At 43.7% G+C, this 16,150-nt stretch overlaps 2 protein-coding genes across 2 annotated transcripts in view; both read left to right on the top strand.

Moving 5' to 3' along the window:
- Nucleotides 1-14,319, top strand: part of PGM5 (phosphoglucomutase 5) — a 206,777-nt gene extending 192,458 nt beyond the window's left edge. Inside the window, exon 11 of the mRNA XM_069576376.1 lies at nt 12,851-14,319. Coding sequence (XP_069432477.1) covers nt 12,851-12,940 — 90 coding nt within the window. The 3' untranslated portion in view covers nt 12,941-14,319. The remainder of the gene's footprint in view (nt 1-12,850) is intronic.
- Nucleotides 14,320-15,029: 710 nt separating this feature from the next.
- The window catches only part of PABIR1 (PP2A Aalpha (PPP2R1A) and B55A (PPP2R2A) interacting phosphatase regulator 1), a 289,879-nt gene continuing 288,758 nt past the window's right edge, over nt 15,030-16,150 (top strand). The window contains exon 1 of the mRNA XM_069576384.1: nt 15,030-15,169. The gene's annotated coding sequence lies outside the window, so the exon portion shown is untranslated. The remainder of the gene's footprint in view (nt 15,170-16,150) is intronic.

Genomic DNA, 16,150 nt, shown 5'->3' with positions numbered 1-16,150 from the left:
AGTTTCAGGTTAAAGTCAAAAGTATTGCTAAATATAAAGAGGAACTCTTCAAAATGATCAAAGGTTTAATTCCCCCAGGAAGATCTAACAATTTTATATTTATAAGGCAAAAATTTGATAAAAGATAAGAAGAAATAGAGAAATGTAAAATAGCCTTGGAATATTTCAGTACCGCTATCAGGAATTATTAGAACAAGGTGATAGAAAAATTAATAAGGCTATGGGATAGTTGAACGGCATAGCCTTATTTAGTGACATGCATGGATGCTACACCAAACAACATCCACATGTAAATTCTTTTCATGCCACAGGGAACATGTATGAAAATTAACTATATACTAGGGAATGAAATGATATGGAGTATTATCACAAGGGCAATTGATTTAGAAAATAATAACAAAGTGGATACAGAAAAGCATTTGACAGATGCTCTTTAAAGTCATCTATATTCATGATAAAAAATTCTGCAAATAGGAATCAAAAGGAAGTCCTTTAATCTCATAGAGTACTGCTAAAGAAAACTCTTGGACATAGGCTATATGTGTTGACAGGATGTCATGCTAATTAGGGAAACAATTTGATGTGTTCATGTAGAACTCAAATCCTCAAGGGCCCCAGAAGCCAAGCATCAGCTTTACTTGTAATTCAGGTATAACTTTTAGTACTTCCCTGTGATTGCTGTATTTCACAGTACTGTGAACAGAGAAACCTTTTACAGCAAGGCATGAAAACATTATTTTAAATACTCATAAAATGGAAACATTTTCTTCAGTAGAAGGGTAGTGTAGGGTAGTGAGATACAGCCCAACTTTGCAGTCAAAATCATGCCAGTGACTGGGTTCAGATCTCAGCCCTGCCATCTACCAGCTGCATGTCTTTGAGCAAGTGATGTAATACTTCTGAGCCTCAGTTTTCTCATTTTTAAAATGGGGTGAATACTACCTACCTCACATAATAGATACATCTATCCTAGATTATATAAAGATATAACCATCTACTATAAAGATTAACTCAGTGCATGAATTTGGAATACTGCTTGGCATGCAATACATAGACAGTGTCAGCTATTAAAAGCTGCTAAAGAAGAATCAAAACTTTAGCACCCAAGGCACAAACTATAGATGAAAGCAAGAGAAGGCATTTCATTTTCCCACGACTTTCGCAAGCCAGTAAATCAATTCTCTGTCTTCTTGTATAGCCGATTCTATTGCCTGTGACTTAAACCCAGCCGAGAAACAGAACATCTTCTGGCTTCCAAGACTGCTTAGACAAGAGCAGGAATTATGTGATCTTCATATGTGCAAGCTACATGTTTAGCAGGGTGAGGCCTCCTGGCAGCCTTCAGTGATAGAGCCACAAGTGCAAGTGGGGATGCTGCTGAGGGCCAGGCTGTATCTCATTTCATGCTTACAACAGTTCTGTGGGGCAGGAACTATTCTTAGCATCCCAATTTCAAAATTGATGCGCAGAAAAAACAAAACCAAGGATACACAGAGACATTAAGCATCTTGTCTAGTGAGTGCTGGAGGGGGATTTAAGGCCAAGCCTAATAGATCCAGGCGTGCAACCAACATACTAAAAGTCCTCTCATTGTACTTAAGTCTTAACTTCTTTCCCCACTTCCTGAGTGGTCAAGCAGTGTATCAGCCTAAAACACTGTTTGGATGGTTCACCTTTCGCTCTGATTGGCTACTCTTGCTTCACAAATCACCCTAACATTTGGTGGCAACCTACAACAATGATTTCAGCATGCTCATGGGGCCTGTAGGCTAGGAATTTGGGCATAACAGAGTTGGGTGGCTTGCCTCTGCACCTGAATGTCTTAGAATCTCCAGTGGGAAAACTAAAAAAACTGGGAGTGACTCAGATGGCTGGGAGCTGGAATCTTCTGGAGACCTCTTCACCATTTTGGCCTCGAGATAGTCATCTTCTTACACAGGAGGTTGCTGAGGGCAGTATGGGGAAGCTGCCAGGCATCTGTGACCAAGACTCACAAGTCATAGAACAGCACTCCTGCCAAACTCTATTGGCTGAACAAGCCTGCCAAGTTTTGAGAGAAGAAGGACTAGACTCCACCTCTTAGTGGGAAACTGTTAACATCATTTTTATCCTTTTAATTGGGATAATAATATCAATATTATAAAGATGGTCCTGGGCCTAAAAGCCAATGATGGTTCAGCAGCATGGAGTTCCTAAGACATATTCTCCTTCTCTATAGCTTCTGGTTTGGAAAATGGTTTTGAAATAAGTGTTATAAGTGTTTATACAGCAAACAAAAAAAATTATGTTTAATCACAAATAAGTGTGATTTCAATAGCTGAATGTGCACCAGAATCATTGTGGGAACTTGTTAGAGCTGCACATTCCCTGTCTGGTACCTAGATTCACTGAAACGGCATCTCTGTGATGGGAGCCCAGAGGAGCATCCCCAGGTGATTCCTATCTCATCCTCAGGTAGCCATCTGCTGACCAGTCTTTGGGAGACTGCTCTTGATGCTTTTAATCTGTCTCTAAGGAGCAAGGCATTCTGGGATCTACATGCAGAAACCCAAGCTGAATCACATTATTGTTCCAACCCTAGGAATCTGGTTGTCTTAAAATGGCTATGACTACTGATAAGCTAGATCCTGGCTTCAAAAGAGGAGGTGAAAAACTACAGAGTCCCTTGAGAACATGAACTGGAGAGTGTTTTGTGTGTGTGTGTTTTAAACCTCTGCCTTTAATCTTGGAGTTCAGTTCAGTTGCTCAGTTGTGTCCAACTCTTTGCAAACCCATGAACCGCAGCACGCCAGGCCTCCCTGTCCATCACCAGCTCCCAGAGTTCACCCAAACCCATGTCCATTGAGTCAGTGATGCCATCCAACCATCTCATCCTCTGTCATCCCTTTCGCCTCCTGCCCTCAATCTTTCCCAGCATCAGGGTCTTTTCAGATGAGTCAGCTCTGCATCAGGTGGCCAGAGTATTGGAGTTTCAGCTTCAACATCAGTCCCTCCAATGAACACCCAGGATTGATCTCCTTTAGGATGGACTGGTTGAATCTCCTTGCAGTCCAAGGGATTCTCAAGAGTCTTCTCCAACACAACAGTTCAAAAGCATAAATTCTTTGGCACTCAGCTTTCTTTATAGTCCAACTCTCACATCCATACATGACCACTGGAAAAACCATAGCCTTGACTAGACAGACCTTTGTTGACAAAGTAACGTCTCTGCTTTTCAATATGCTGTCTGGGTTGGTCATAACTTTCCTTCCAAGGAGTACGCGTCTTTTAATTTCATGGCTGCAGTCACCATCTGCAGTGATTTTGGAGCCCAGAAAAATAAAGTCAGCCACTGTTTTCACTGTTTCCCCATCTATTTGCCATGAAGTGATGGGACCAGATGCCATGATCTTGGAGTTACATTTTGCTAACAGTTTTGCAAGTGGGGAGGTGGGCAATCTATTCCCTTCAAACTGGCAAGTGTATTCTCATCAGGAAAACCTTTGATGTCTATTGTGGAGTTACCCAGTAAAGAGAAACATAAAGACACGCTAGGGACATTGGAGGAGGTAGGCAGAAAGTGTGGCAGTTTGAACCAGTCAGTCATTTCCCATCTTTTGCCCTGTTTTTGGTGGCAGGTAGGGGGATAGAAAGAAGAGAGGAAAGAGGGAAAGGGAGAGAGTGACCGGGGAGCAGTTCTATGAAAGGGAAGCTGTGAACTCTTGCAGGTTGGTCTGTGTTTGCACAACAGGACAATGAAAGGCCCCCAAGATTCTTCTCAGCGCCTTTCAACCATGCCCCCAAATGCTGGCCAGCACGTGTGTGTGTATTCTCTCCTTCTCCAGCCTAACATGATACTTTTGAGTGTGGACCCAAAGGCAGCTCCAGTTTGAATAAGTAGGGAAAATGGCTTCGTGACTCTTCTGCTTGATTTTGGATTTGCGACCTAAGTGCTGCCGTTCGCCTCCTAAAGTCCCAAGTCAATCGTAGTAAAGATGGGGGAGGGGGTAGAAGGAGGCCGAGCAGGCCTGGGCGGTGTGGTTTCTGTTAGGCTCATCACTGAATTCCCAGTACGCTAGTTTAGTTTTTGCTTTGATTGAACTTCTTTGGGAGTCTCTCATCGCTCATCTCCTGAGATGGTTTTCTCCCCCTCAGAAGAGAGCTTTTATGGAGGCCTGTTTTCTTATATTTGCAAGATAGATGGGCACCCTCAGGAAGGGAGCTTGTGCTTGGAATTCAGATTTATCTATAGTCATTTTTCATATTCTGTACTTTGGTTAATTTTAGGTCTATTTTGGATCAAGACACATAGATTTATTACATGGAAGGGGGATTAAATTTAGGAGCATGGTTGTATGCATTGTATTAATAATAAAAGAGCAAAATGTTTGCAGTGTTTAGCATTTTCAGTTAACTTTTATTAGCAAAAGAAATTATTTGATATTTGCTTTCAGGAACAGTTTCTCTTCTAGATGCTTCTCAAATGGATTTGAAATAACTAGTCATCATTGTTAGTTAAAATATTGCCTCCTGGAAACAGGGCAGCATCTAGCCCCTAGGGCTCCTTTTGGGGAATTAGAAAAAGGCCCCCTCAGGAGGAATGCACAGGATAGTGAGGCTGGGAAAGAGCATCTTTGTGAAAAGACAAAGGCAGCCTGTCCTTTGATGGAGCTCCTTGCGAGGACGCCCACCTTGCTGGGAGGAGCTGGCATACACTTCCACACTCACTTACCTCTTTGGGCCAGGCCCTTATAAAGTGGCCCTGACTGTTAGTTACAGATCCCAGGACATGGCTCTCTCTGGTACATTATGTGAGTGTTTGGGATTTGAGGGGCAATGTAATCAAAAACTTTCTCCCTACTGTAGAGCACAGGGAACTATACTCAAACTATAAACAAACTATAAGTATTTTGTAATAACTATAAGGGAAAAGAATCTGAAAAAGAACAGATATAGTGGCCACAGGACTGGAAAAGGTGTTTTCATTCCAATCCCAAAGAAACGCAATGCCAAAGAATGCTCAAACTACTGCAAAGTTGCACTCATCTCACATGCTAGTAAAGTAATGCTCAAAATTCTCCAAGCCAGGCTTCAGCAATATGTGAACCGTGAACTCCCAGATGCAAGCTGGTTTTAGAAAAGGCAGAGGAACCAGAGATCAAATTGCCAACATCCGCTGGATCATCGAAAAAGCAAGAGAGTTCCAGAAAAACATCTATTTCTGCTTTATCAGCTATGCCAAAGCCTTTGACTGTGTGGATCACAATACACTGTGGGAAATTCTGAAAGAGATGGGAATACCAGACCACCTGACCTGCATCTTGAGAAATCTGTATGCAGGTCAGGAAGCAACGTTAGAACTGGACATGGAACAACAGACTGGTTCCAAACAGGAAAAGGAGTACATCAAGGCTGTATATTGTCACCCTGCTTATTTAACTTCTATGCAGAGTACATCATGGGAAACGCTGGACTGGAAGAAGCACAAGCTGGAATCAAGATTGCTGGGAGAAATATCAATAACCTCAGATATGCAGATGACACCACCATTATGGCAGAAAGTGAAGAGAAACTAAAAAGCCTCTTGATGAAAGTGAAAGAGGAGAGTGAAAAAGTTGACTTAAGCTCACCATTCAGAAAATGAAGATCATGGCATCTGGTCCCATCACATCATGGGAAATAGATGGGGAAACAGTGGAAACAGTGTCAGACTTTATTTTGGGGGGCTCCAAAATCACTGCAGATGGTGATTGCAGCCATGAAATTAAAAGACGCTTATTCCTTGGAAGAAAAGTTATGACCAACCTAGATAGCATATTCAAAAGCAGAGACATTACTTTGCCAACAAAGGTCCGTCTAGTCAAGGCTTTGTTTTTTCCAGTGGTCATGTATGGATGTGAGAATTGGACTGTGAAGAAAGCTGAACACCAAAGGATTGATGCTTTTGAACTGTGGTGTTGGAGAAGACTCTTGAGAGTCCCTTGGACTGCAAGGAGATCCAACCAGTCCATTCTGAAGGAAATCAGCCCTGGGATTTCTTTGGAGGGAATGATGCTGAAGCTGAAACTCCAATACTTCGGCCACCTCATGTAAAGAATTGACTCATTGGAAAAGACTCTGGTGCTGGGAGGGATTGGGGGCAGGAGAAGAAGGGGACGACCAAGGATGAGATGGCTGGATGGCATCACTGACTCAATGGACGTGAGTTTGAGTGAACTCCGGGAGATGGTGATGGACAGGGATGCCTGGCGTGCTGCGATTCATGGGCTCGCAAAGAGTCGGACACGACTGAGCGACTGAACTGAACTGATACATATGTATGTATAACTGAATCACTTTGCTGTACACCTGAAACTAACACAATATTGTAAATCAATTATACTTCAACTTTTAAAAAGTTCAGAAAAAAAAAACCCAAGAACCCTTTCTCCAACACTGGAGACAAAGCCAGAGGATGCCTCCAAGTTATAGTCTCAGAATCTCAGCAAGTTGCTCCAAGACTCCTAGGATGCAAGAAATGTCACATTCCTGTATTGTATGGGTCTTTAGCTCCCATTTGAATTGGCAAGAAGCACAGCAGTGGCCATCTGGGGCTCCTTCCCTTTTCCAGATCATATGAAACAGCTCAGAGGAGATGGAACAGGGAGGTGGTGCACACCATCCTGGGGAAGGGTGCAGGCCTCTGTGGTTGCCTTCACCTCTGTCTGCGTGCTGTCCATCCTCTGTCTGGGGCACTGCTCTGGGCAGGGGTGCAGGGTCTTTTCCCTAATAGTCCTTTCCACTGCCCACAGGCCATCCTTTCCTCAGTGTGTCCCTCCCTCCTTGGTGGTGCTGCATCTGAGGGGGCTGAGGCTCCCACCAGTTCCAGAACTCAGAGATTTTTTTCCCTTCACTGCTTTCTTGGATTGGATAGCTTTCCTTTTCTTTGAATTCTGGATTGTGAAGGTTTCACCCAGCTCTAGCTGCACGTTTACACTTAGTGCTGGTTGGAACCACCCAAGTGCCTGTTGACCCTTTATGGGCAGAGCAGTTCCTGGCCTCTGCTTGGCCTGAGGAGGGGGCAGGTGGGGGACTGGATGGACAGTTTCATCTCTTCCTGGTGAATCTTCCTGATGAAGGGGGTGCAAAGCCCAAGGTAGTTTCTCAGTAGATCACCCACTGCATTAAGCACTCAAAACAGTATTCCAAGCCCACCATTTTTGTTTAGCATCTCTCAGAGGCAAGACACGTAGTATTTGCAAGAAAAGAGACACATTTAAGAAAAAGTTTGCCTTTTGTAGCTTAGACTTTGGTCAGAGAATGGAGAGATCCTGCCTGGGAATATCAGACAGACTTCATGAAAAAGGCCTTGAGGGACGGGTGAGATTTCAGCATCAGTCCAAAATGAAAGAACAATACATGTGAAAATGGAGAAGAGAATGTGGGCTACCTGCTCAGAATTCAAGGGGCACAGTGAGGTGAGACAAGGGGCAGGCAGAAGACTGGGGAGGTATTGTGAAAAGGAAGGATGTATTCATTTCTTCTGGCTGTTGTGTAACAAACTACCACAAACTGGGTTACTTAAAACAATAGACGTGTATTCCCTCAGAGTTCAAGAGGCCAGAATTCTGAGCTCATGGTGTCGGTAGGCACACACTCCCTTTGGAGGCTCTGGGAGAGGATCCTTTTCTTGATCTTCCATCTTCTGGTGGCTGCAGGCATTCTTTGGCTTGCGACCACATCCCTACATCGTCTCATCTCTTTCTTCTCTGTGTGTGCATGTGATGCCCCTCTGACTCTCTCCTGTAAGGACTCTTGCCATTGCATTTAGGGCCCAGCTGAAAAATTCAGGATAATCTTCTCATCTCAAAATCTTTCACTTAATCACATCTGTTTTCCAAGCAAGCTCACATTCATAGATTGCATGGAATAGGACATTATATCTTCAGGGGTTAAGAGGTACTGTTCTGCTTGGGATGAGGGTGAGGTTAGCATGGTGCAAAATTTAAGGGAGTGCCAAAAAATTCAGTACTCAAGATAAATTTGTAATGCAATATTTTTTTTTAATGCAAAAAAAAATAATCCACAATAAACAAAGTATCCAAATTTTAACTAGAGACAGACTCCATTTCCCTCTTTAGGCTTATTAACTCAAGATAACAGCAGACTCCACTCAACCATCCAAGGTAGAGGAAGAACACTAGAACCATGGTTTGAGCATGGTTGAGTGGATGCCTTGCTGACACAGTTGGCTGCAGAATGAGCACTCACTGTTTCCTACTCGAGTGTAGAAAAACTGTGTCAAGCACTCCAGGAGACACTGGAAACAGAAAAAAAAAAAGAGGCTTTATTTCTAACGGATTGTTGTCTCTCTTAGTTTATTTCCTTTATTCATGAAGAGTCATCTTGGAACTTCTAGTACATTCACAAAATTGGAAATGCTCTTCTCCCCACTGTCCACTGCCCCCCTGTTCTCCCCACTGTCTACATGGCCCCTTATCTGACATGGGACTTGGCTGGTACAGTGGGCTGATGATCCTACTATTTCTCCCATCTCTCCCCTTAGGCTCATCTTGTCCACTCCAGTTTTCCTTGTCATGCACAGGTCTCACGTTCAAAACTGTGTCATAGAAAGAGCAGTAGAGGAGGAACCACTGTTACTTATCCCAGCTTAGCCACCAGACAGACATGTGACGCTGGGCCAATCATATCTCGTCTGTGAACTCCATTTCCGCATCTGTGATGTGAATGAGTCAAAACAGACCATCCCGTGCTCCTTTCTGCTTCTCAGGTGCTGTGTCCAGTAGCTCCTCAGAAATCTCATATCAACAGGCTTCTAATTTTTCATCCCTCTTCTCACTCCCCAATCTGAGAGCCTTTCCAGTTGCCTCAGGAAGATTCAGTTCAGTTCAGTTGCTCAGTCATGTCCTACTCTTTGCAACCCCATGAACCACAGCACGCCAGGCCTCCCTGTCCATCACCAGCTCCCAGAGTCCACCCAAACCCATGTCCATTGAGTCAGTGATGCCATCCAACCATCACATCCTCTGTCGTCCCGTTCTCCTCCTGCCCTCAATCTTTCCCAGCATCAGGGTCTTTTCAAATGAGTCAGCTCTTTGCATCAGGTGGCCAAAGTATTGGAGTTTCAGCTTCAACATCAGTCCCTCCAGTGAACATCCAGGACTGATCTCCTTTAGGATGGACTGGTTGAATCTCCTTGAAGTCCAGGGATTCTCAAGAGTCTTCTCCAACACCACAGTTCAAAAGCATCAATTCTTTGGCACTCAGCTTTCTTTATAGTCCAACTCTCATATCCATACATGACCACTGGAAAAACCATAGCCTTGACTAGACGGACCTCTGTTGGCAAAGTAATGTCTCTGCTTTTGAATATGCTATCTAGGTTGGTCATAACTTTCCTTCCAAGGAGTAAGCATCTCTTAATTTCATGGCTGCAGTCACCCTCTGCAGTGATTTTGGAGCCCCAAAAAATAGAGTCTGACACTGTTTCCACTGTTTCCCCATCTATTTCCCATGAAGTGATGGGACCAGATGCCATGATCTTAGTTTTAGCCCTATCTCTCTTTCATGATGAATGGTAGATGATATGAGAGCAGTATCTGGAGTTCACATATATTAAAGATGTAATTTCTAAAGAAAAACGTGATAGTAAAAATTCTGACCCTCCTGCTCACCCAGAGTGCCCTTCTTGAATAGCCACAGAAGTCTATCAGCCTCATCATGTTCTTTTCATCAAACTGATATAGCCTCCTTTCTGCCACCAACATTTATTCAGCGCCTCCTAAATAGCAGCACTTTTCTAGCCCTAAATAAAACCAAGTTCCTACCCTCTTGGTGTGACCATTCATGCTAGACCATGCATTCTATGTACACACACAAATACACACATTCTCTCTCTCTCTCTCTCTCTCTCTCTCTCACACACACACACACACACACACACACACACACACTCAAGCAAGAACAAACACACATTACTTTATGATCCTTAATCATGACTTGAAGCTCCCATTTCACAGGGCTGGCATAAAATTCACACTTGGGCATATTGAGGGATCTCAGAATTCCCTAGCTTCCTACAAAATATGTGGAAGGCTCCAAGTAATGTTCACTCCAAGGTGATCATCACGGATGCTCTTCTTCCCAAACCCTCACAGTCTCTTGAGGGGCAAATGGTTCCACAGTTTCTGGGTCAGGTTGACCTGGGGCTCAGAGTGGGGATTCTCATGTTTAAGGTCTTTCTCGTAGGGAGTTTTCAAAAATGTGTTTCCTTCCTTTCAGTTTTCGTAATTACCATGGAAGCCTTCTTCTATGACATGGTCAGGACAAGGGACAAGTGCTTGGTTCATTACAACAAAAAGAGAGTTAAGAGGTAATAGACACATGTACCCCAATGTTCATCGCAGCACTGTTTATAATAGCCAGGACATGGAAACAACCTAGATGTCCATCAGCAGATGAATGGATAAGAAAGCTGTGGTACATATACACAATGAAGTATTACTCAGCCGTAAAAAAGAATTCATTTGAATCAGTTCTGATGAGATGGATGAAACTGGAGCCGATTATACAGAGTGAAGTAAGCCAGAAAGAAAAACACCAATACAGTATACTAACACATATATATGGAATTTAGGAAGATGGCAGTGACGACCCTGTATGCAAGACAGGAAAAAAGACACAGATGTGTATAACGGACTTTTGGACTCAGAGGGAGAGGGAGAGGGTGGGATGATTTGGGAGAATGGCATTCTAACATGTATACTATCATGTAAGAATTGAATCGCCAGTCTATGTCTGACGCAGGATACAGCATGCTTGGGGCTGGTGCATGGGGATGACCCAGAGAGATGTTATGGGGAGGGAGGTGGGAGGGGGATTCATGTTTGGAAACGCATGTAAGAATTAAAGATTAAAAAAAACAAATACATGTAAAAAATAAAATAAAATAAATGCATTTGTATCTTGACCATTGTATTTTTAGCACAAAACAAATTACTTTCAATTTTTCAAACTGACATAGCATTCTTTTATTCTATCAATATTTATTCAGCACCTCCTAAGTAGCAGGCACTTTTCTAGCCTTAAATTAGACAAAGTTCCTGCTTTCTTGATGTGACTGCTTATATATATATATGCTAGAATTTGGTCCAAGACCTTTTCTTTGAATAGGAAAGGTCTGTACTGTTTGGTGGTGTGATTATCTTTCTTCAAAAGATTCCCACTCATAATTCATCATCTGTAATGTTCACTTTAAATTCTTTATTGTCAGTGAGAACTTAAAGCCACTTATGAGGCAATCTGAAAAAAGAATTTTCTATACTTTAAAAAATTCTCCCCAATATTTTACAGAATCTCAAAGTTACATCTCAAATGTAACTTGACAGGCATAACTAATCACCATTATCTAATTCTTCCCAAAGCACTCAACTTAATTTTCATATAAAGAACTCTTCCTATTTATTCTCACATTTCACTGCCTTACATATAATTTAATAAATTCAAAGTTTCAATAACAAGTACAACAGGTATTAACATGTTTAGGAACAAATGTAACTGACTCCTAATAAGCACATAGCTCAGCTGCTGAGGCAGAAGTAGGTGACTGTGTTAGAGAACAGTGGCATCAGTCAGGATGTTTTACAGAAGAAACGGGGAGGATAGGTTCATCTGTAGAGTTCAGCAGAGATCTGTTAAGAGAACACCTGCAGTGTTTACAGTATTGATTTACAACTGAGTTGCTCTCACCTCTTGCCAATAGGTACTACCATGTAAAGGTATGGCATAGAAAATCCTTAATCTTGAAACTTACAGTGATGTCAAACAAACTACATCAGTGCTCTCCATGGAAAAAAATAGTATTCCTTGATAAACTCACTTGATAAATAAAAGAGTAATCCCTTGATAAATAAAATTTGCCATAAGAATGAATTCAGTAAAAACATACAGCAGTATTGCCTTCTCTCTCACTGACTCTTGCCTGAGGCATGTTCTGTCTTGATAAATGTGTTAAAGATTGGCAGCAAGTAGATTTTCTCTTTGATGAAATTAGGAAGATTAAAGAAGAATGGAAAACAGTGACTTGCTCAGTGTTCAAGCACCATGTCCAGTGCACCATGGAAAATAATCCCCAGCACCCCCTAAAACCATCTTGAACAGTGTGCACTCCTCACTTTGGAAAATATTGCCTGCTTCCCATGAAATGATGAGCAGCTGAAGGGCAAGACACAATTCATACTCCCCTTCATGTCCTTTGCTTTTCCAAGAATCTATCCCCTAGGCCCTCAAAGCTCCCTGCCTCCTCCTAAGGGACACCAAGTTGCCCTGTGAGCCGCCGTGTTACGAGATGGGAGGAGACAAGCTGTTATTTTCTGCTGCACAAGCTGAAGGGTTGGCCTTTCTCGAAAACATCAAGGTTCTTCAGGCCCGTGGACTTAGGATAGAGAATGCATGTTTTTCCTCAAGTTCATGTAGAGGGGGAGGGTGTGTGTTGTGGTGTGTACATGTGGAGGAGGGCGCTGTCGCAGAGGAAGACTGGGGGGTTTTCTGAACTTCCTTGAATGACAGCACTCTGATCCTAGAACGCTCCAACGTTCCAGTAGTTGGACTGTGCAAGTTCCTGTCTTCGAGCAGTGTTTGCAGAGCTAGATAAGACTTTGGAGATCATCTTGTCCCTCTCCTCCCTGCCACCCTGCCCACCCCAGCCTCCTCTTACAGAAGAGGAAACCGAGGACCAGAGAAAGGGTGCCCTGTGACGACTGCCTATGCATCGCAAATTGGAACTGAATCCAGATGCTTGGATAGAAACCCATCCTGCGTCCCTCCTGTGACTGACATGAGTTGTTCACAGACTTTCTTCCTTCTTTTTCAGGCAGTGCTGAGCCCTCTCATAGCCATCGCGCTGAAAATATCCCAGATTCACGAGAGAACCGGCCGGAGGGGCCCCACCGTCATCACCTGAATGGAGGAAAGATCACTCACCAGGGCCAAAGAGTGCGCTCGGCGGGGGACACTTCACTCATGCCTTCTTGCTACCTGTTTGTGCCTCTTATGACTTTGAAAAAAAATGATTTGCTGGTTGTGGGGGGCGGGTGGGTGTAGGTGGGGAAAAAAAAATCTGTTTTGTTTGGGTTTTAGTCAGTTTCTGCAATGCAACAGGGTCTTCGGTTGTCTGTGAAAGCCACACTGCCTTTTGATACCTGTGGTTTGTCACAAGAGGGAATCTGCCCTTTGGAGAGAGAATCAGTGGTCCAGGAGCAGTCAGGGCATCTGTGCATCATTGGTGCCAGGTGAGAGAAGGTTCTGGAATAGTGGAGAGGGCAATGCCAGAAGTCAGCTGACCCTAAACCCCAGGTCCCCTCAGGCAGACCTAAGAAGACTCTCCTCCTTTTCATCCCAGGTTATATCTCCCTTGGGCAAAAGTTGTACAACTCCTAGTAGCCCACCTCATGCCCACCAACCACTTTATGGCCACTCACTCTCCTTCCCATCTCCAAAATCCCTGTGCCACCCTCTTCACATCTTCTAGAGCTTTCCACAAACCACAATGGCACACTTTCAACAAAACATATCAAAGGGTGTTTTTTCTCTCTTATTTTATAAATAGTATTAGCTATTAAGCTGGCTGCATTCCTTCAAATTCAGCCATTCATTATGCAGGCGGGAGGCTGTTTCCTGGAAGGATTCTGAGAATGAATGCTGAACATTTTCAGGCCCTTCCTTGATTATATCACATGGGTTGATACATGGGTCGATCTGATTCCCACTGAGACGGCAAAATACCACCACATCGGCTCTCTGACTTTCTCTCTCTGCTGTCTTATCTCCCAGTGAGGGTCTGCACTTGTTTGGACACGGTTCAGATCTTACTTATCGTGGCTGTAAAAGGAGACAGTGACATGCTCCACAAGTAGGAGATGAAGCGGATGCTGGAAGAGAACCTGACTGGTGGCACCGGGTGATGTCCCTAATGAGATGGAGGGGAGGGTGGGGTCCCCTGCTGGAGAGCAGAGGGTCACAATTGGCTTTCTTGGCCCAGAAAAAGGATATTGCAGCCCTGGCAGCCTCCATCAGCCCTCTCAGCCAGAAGCCTGGGTTCACGGGACCTGTTTGCACGTGTTTTGCTTCCTTGGGAACGGCAGTCACTTGCCGTGTCACTGGTGAGATAAGGTGATGCGCTTTGACTGTTCAGCAGTGTGTTATTGCTGTAGTCAAGATTAGGGCAAGCAGGGAAACATCCCCAGCAAGGTATTGTTTCCATTTTCTATCTATGCTTCTGTCAGATACTTGCTAGGACCTTTCTGTATTAGCCAATAAAAGAAATTTCTGATTTCAGCCTTATGTAAGAATTGTGGATTTTGCTTGTTTTGTCATTTGAGAAACTCCAGTAGTGGTCACTCTTCTGATAGGCTTGCCTTTCGGAACTCTTGCAGGGCTGGTTTTCCTTATGATGACCTTGGGAATTTAGTAAATAGAACGGAGAGGGCACAATGCTCAAAACTGCCTTTAGGCATCAGAAGCATGGTATCTAACCTTTCATCACAAGTATCTTCATTTCAAAATAGCAGGAGAGTGGCTGAGAGTCTAAGGAACTAGTTATAAAGTTCATCAACGATGGAATACAACTTGTCTTGTTGCTTAGATTCTCGGCGTGTTTAAAGTGGAGGTCCATGACGGCCAGCACAACTAGGCACACCCTTAGGCTTAACAAAGCCTATGTTTTTCTTCAATTTTTTTCTCAAGTTTTTGAATTTTTCATCATCTCTAACTTTGAAGTCCCCAGGTAAATCAATCCTCACTTTAAAATTCTGTTTCTTTATTTCAGCATGGAGTCATGTGTGTCCAGCAGCCCAAATATACATTCACTCATTCAGCAAGCACTCCTTGAACAACTACTCTATGTGGCATCCTGGGTTTCTTGGTGTAGCACATGCGTGCATAAAATACTACTCCTGTGAGTCTGTGGTTTGGAAACAGGAGGTTGTGGTAAACATGCTAAAGAATCAGGTAGACATGAACTTCACGGCAGCACAAGCAGCCTGTTTGAGAGTGCACAGAAAGATGGACTCAGAGACGGAAGGCACTAGGCAACCAAGGTGTTTCCCAAAGAGCGGAGTTTCCTGAGCCTGACAATCACTTACAGAATTTCACCAGGGGTGAATGCAGCAAGAACAAGACTGGAAATTGAGAGGTAGGATGACTGGAGAGGAGGCTTGCTCTGGGTCTAGTGAGAGGTTGGCTTGGATGAATGGGATTGAAGCAGACACAGCGTTATGTGTATCAGACAGAGCAAATGCTTGGGTCCAGCTTTGGAAAGCAGCAGCTGCACAGCCACGTATTTTTATGAGCTTTTTCTCAGCAAGGTTGCCAAAGGACCCAGCCTGCCTCTGGATCCTGCTCAAATTCACATTGCCAAAGTATGATTTCTGCTCTTCATAGAATCCAAGCTTCTCTTGCCGAGCTGTATGTGGATGACCTCTTGCTTTAGCCTCAGGAGAGGTGAAGGGCAGGAAATCACCCTTGTGCACATGATGTTCCTCGTCTTCTTAAAGATAGAGCTGCAACTGCCAGTCTTACTTAAGAGTAAATGACTAGAGAGGTCCAAGAATGTTGTGGGGACCAGAGGAGATGATCCTAGAAGGGACAATGAATGTGGCAACTGTCTGGACCACCCTTGTGATCAGCTAGTATTGAGAGATTCACTCACTACACCATATGCCCCCAGGACAGTGGCAAGCAACAGTGTATATAATGCAGTGATTCTCAAATAGGGCAGTGCCACTACCCACCCAGGAGGTGTTTGGAGATGTGTGTGTATGTGTGTCAGGGAGGTATTTACTGGGAGGGGAACAAGGACGTGAAATATCCTGCTTAGTGTCAGCCAGCCCCCTAGATCAAAAAAGTTGTTTTGCCTCATCTGTGATTCTTGAGTTTATTGACTGACCTTGGAAATGGATAGACAGTCATTATTAAAATAAGATCTCTTATCAATTTTACTGATCTGAGATGCAGCCCACATCTACCATATTCACGGGATGAATAGTGCTGAATAACATTGCAGGCTGAAGGGTTTGCCTGTGACCTGAAGGATTTCTGCACAGGAAGCCTCAGATTGATGACCCGTCCCACGGCGGCATAATGGGCTGACAGTTGGCTGCACTGAGCCAGCGTT

Source organism: Ovis canadensis, chromosome 2 (assembly GCF_042477335.2).
Source record: "Ovis canadensis isolate MfBH-ARS-UI-01 breed Bighorn chromosome 2, ARS-UI_OviCan_v2, whole genome shotgun sequence".
NCBI lineage: Eukaryota > Metazoa > Chordata > Mammalia > Artiodactyla > Bovidae > Ovis > Ovis canadensis.
The sequence above is the reverse complement of the archived record's forward strand: the minus strand, read 5'-3'. Positions and strand labels throughout refer to the sequence as shown.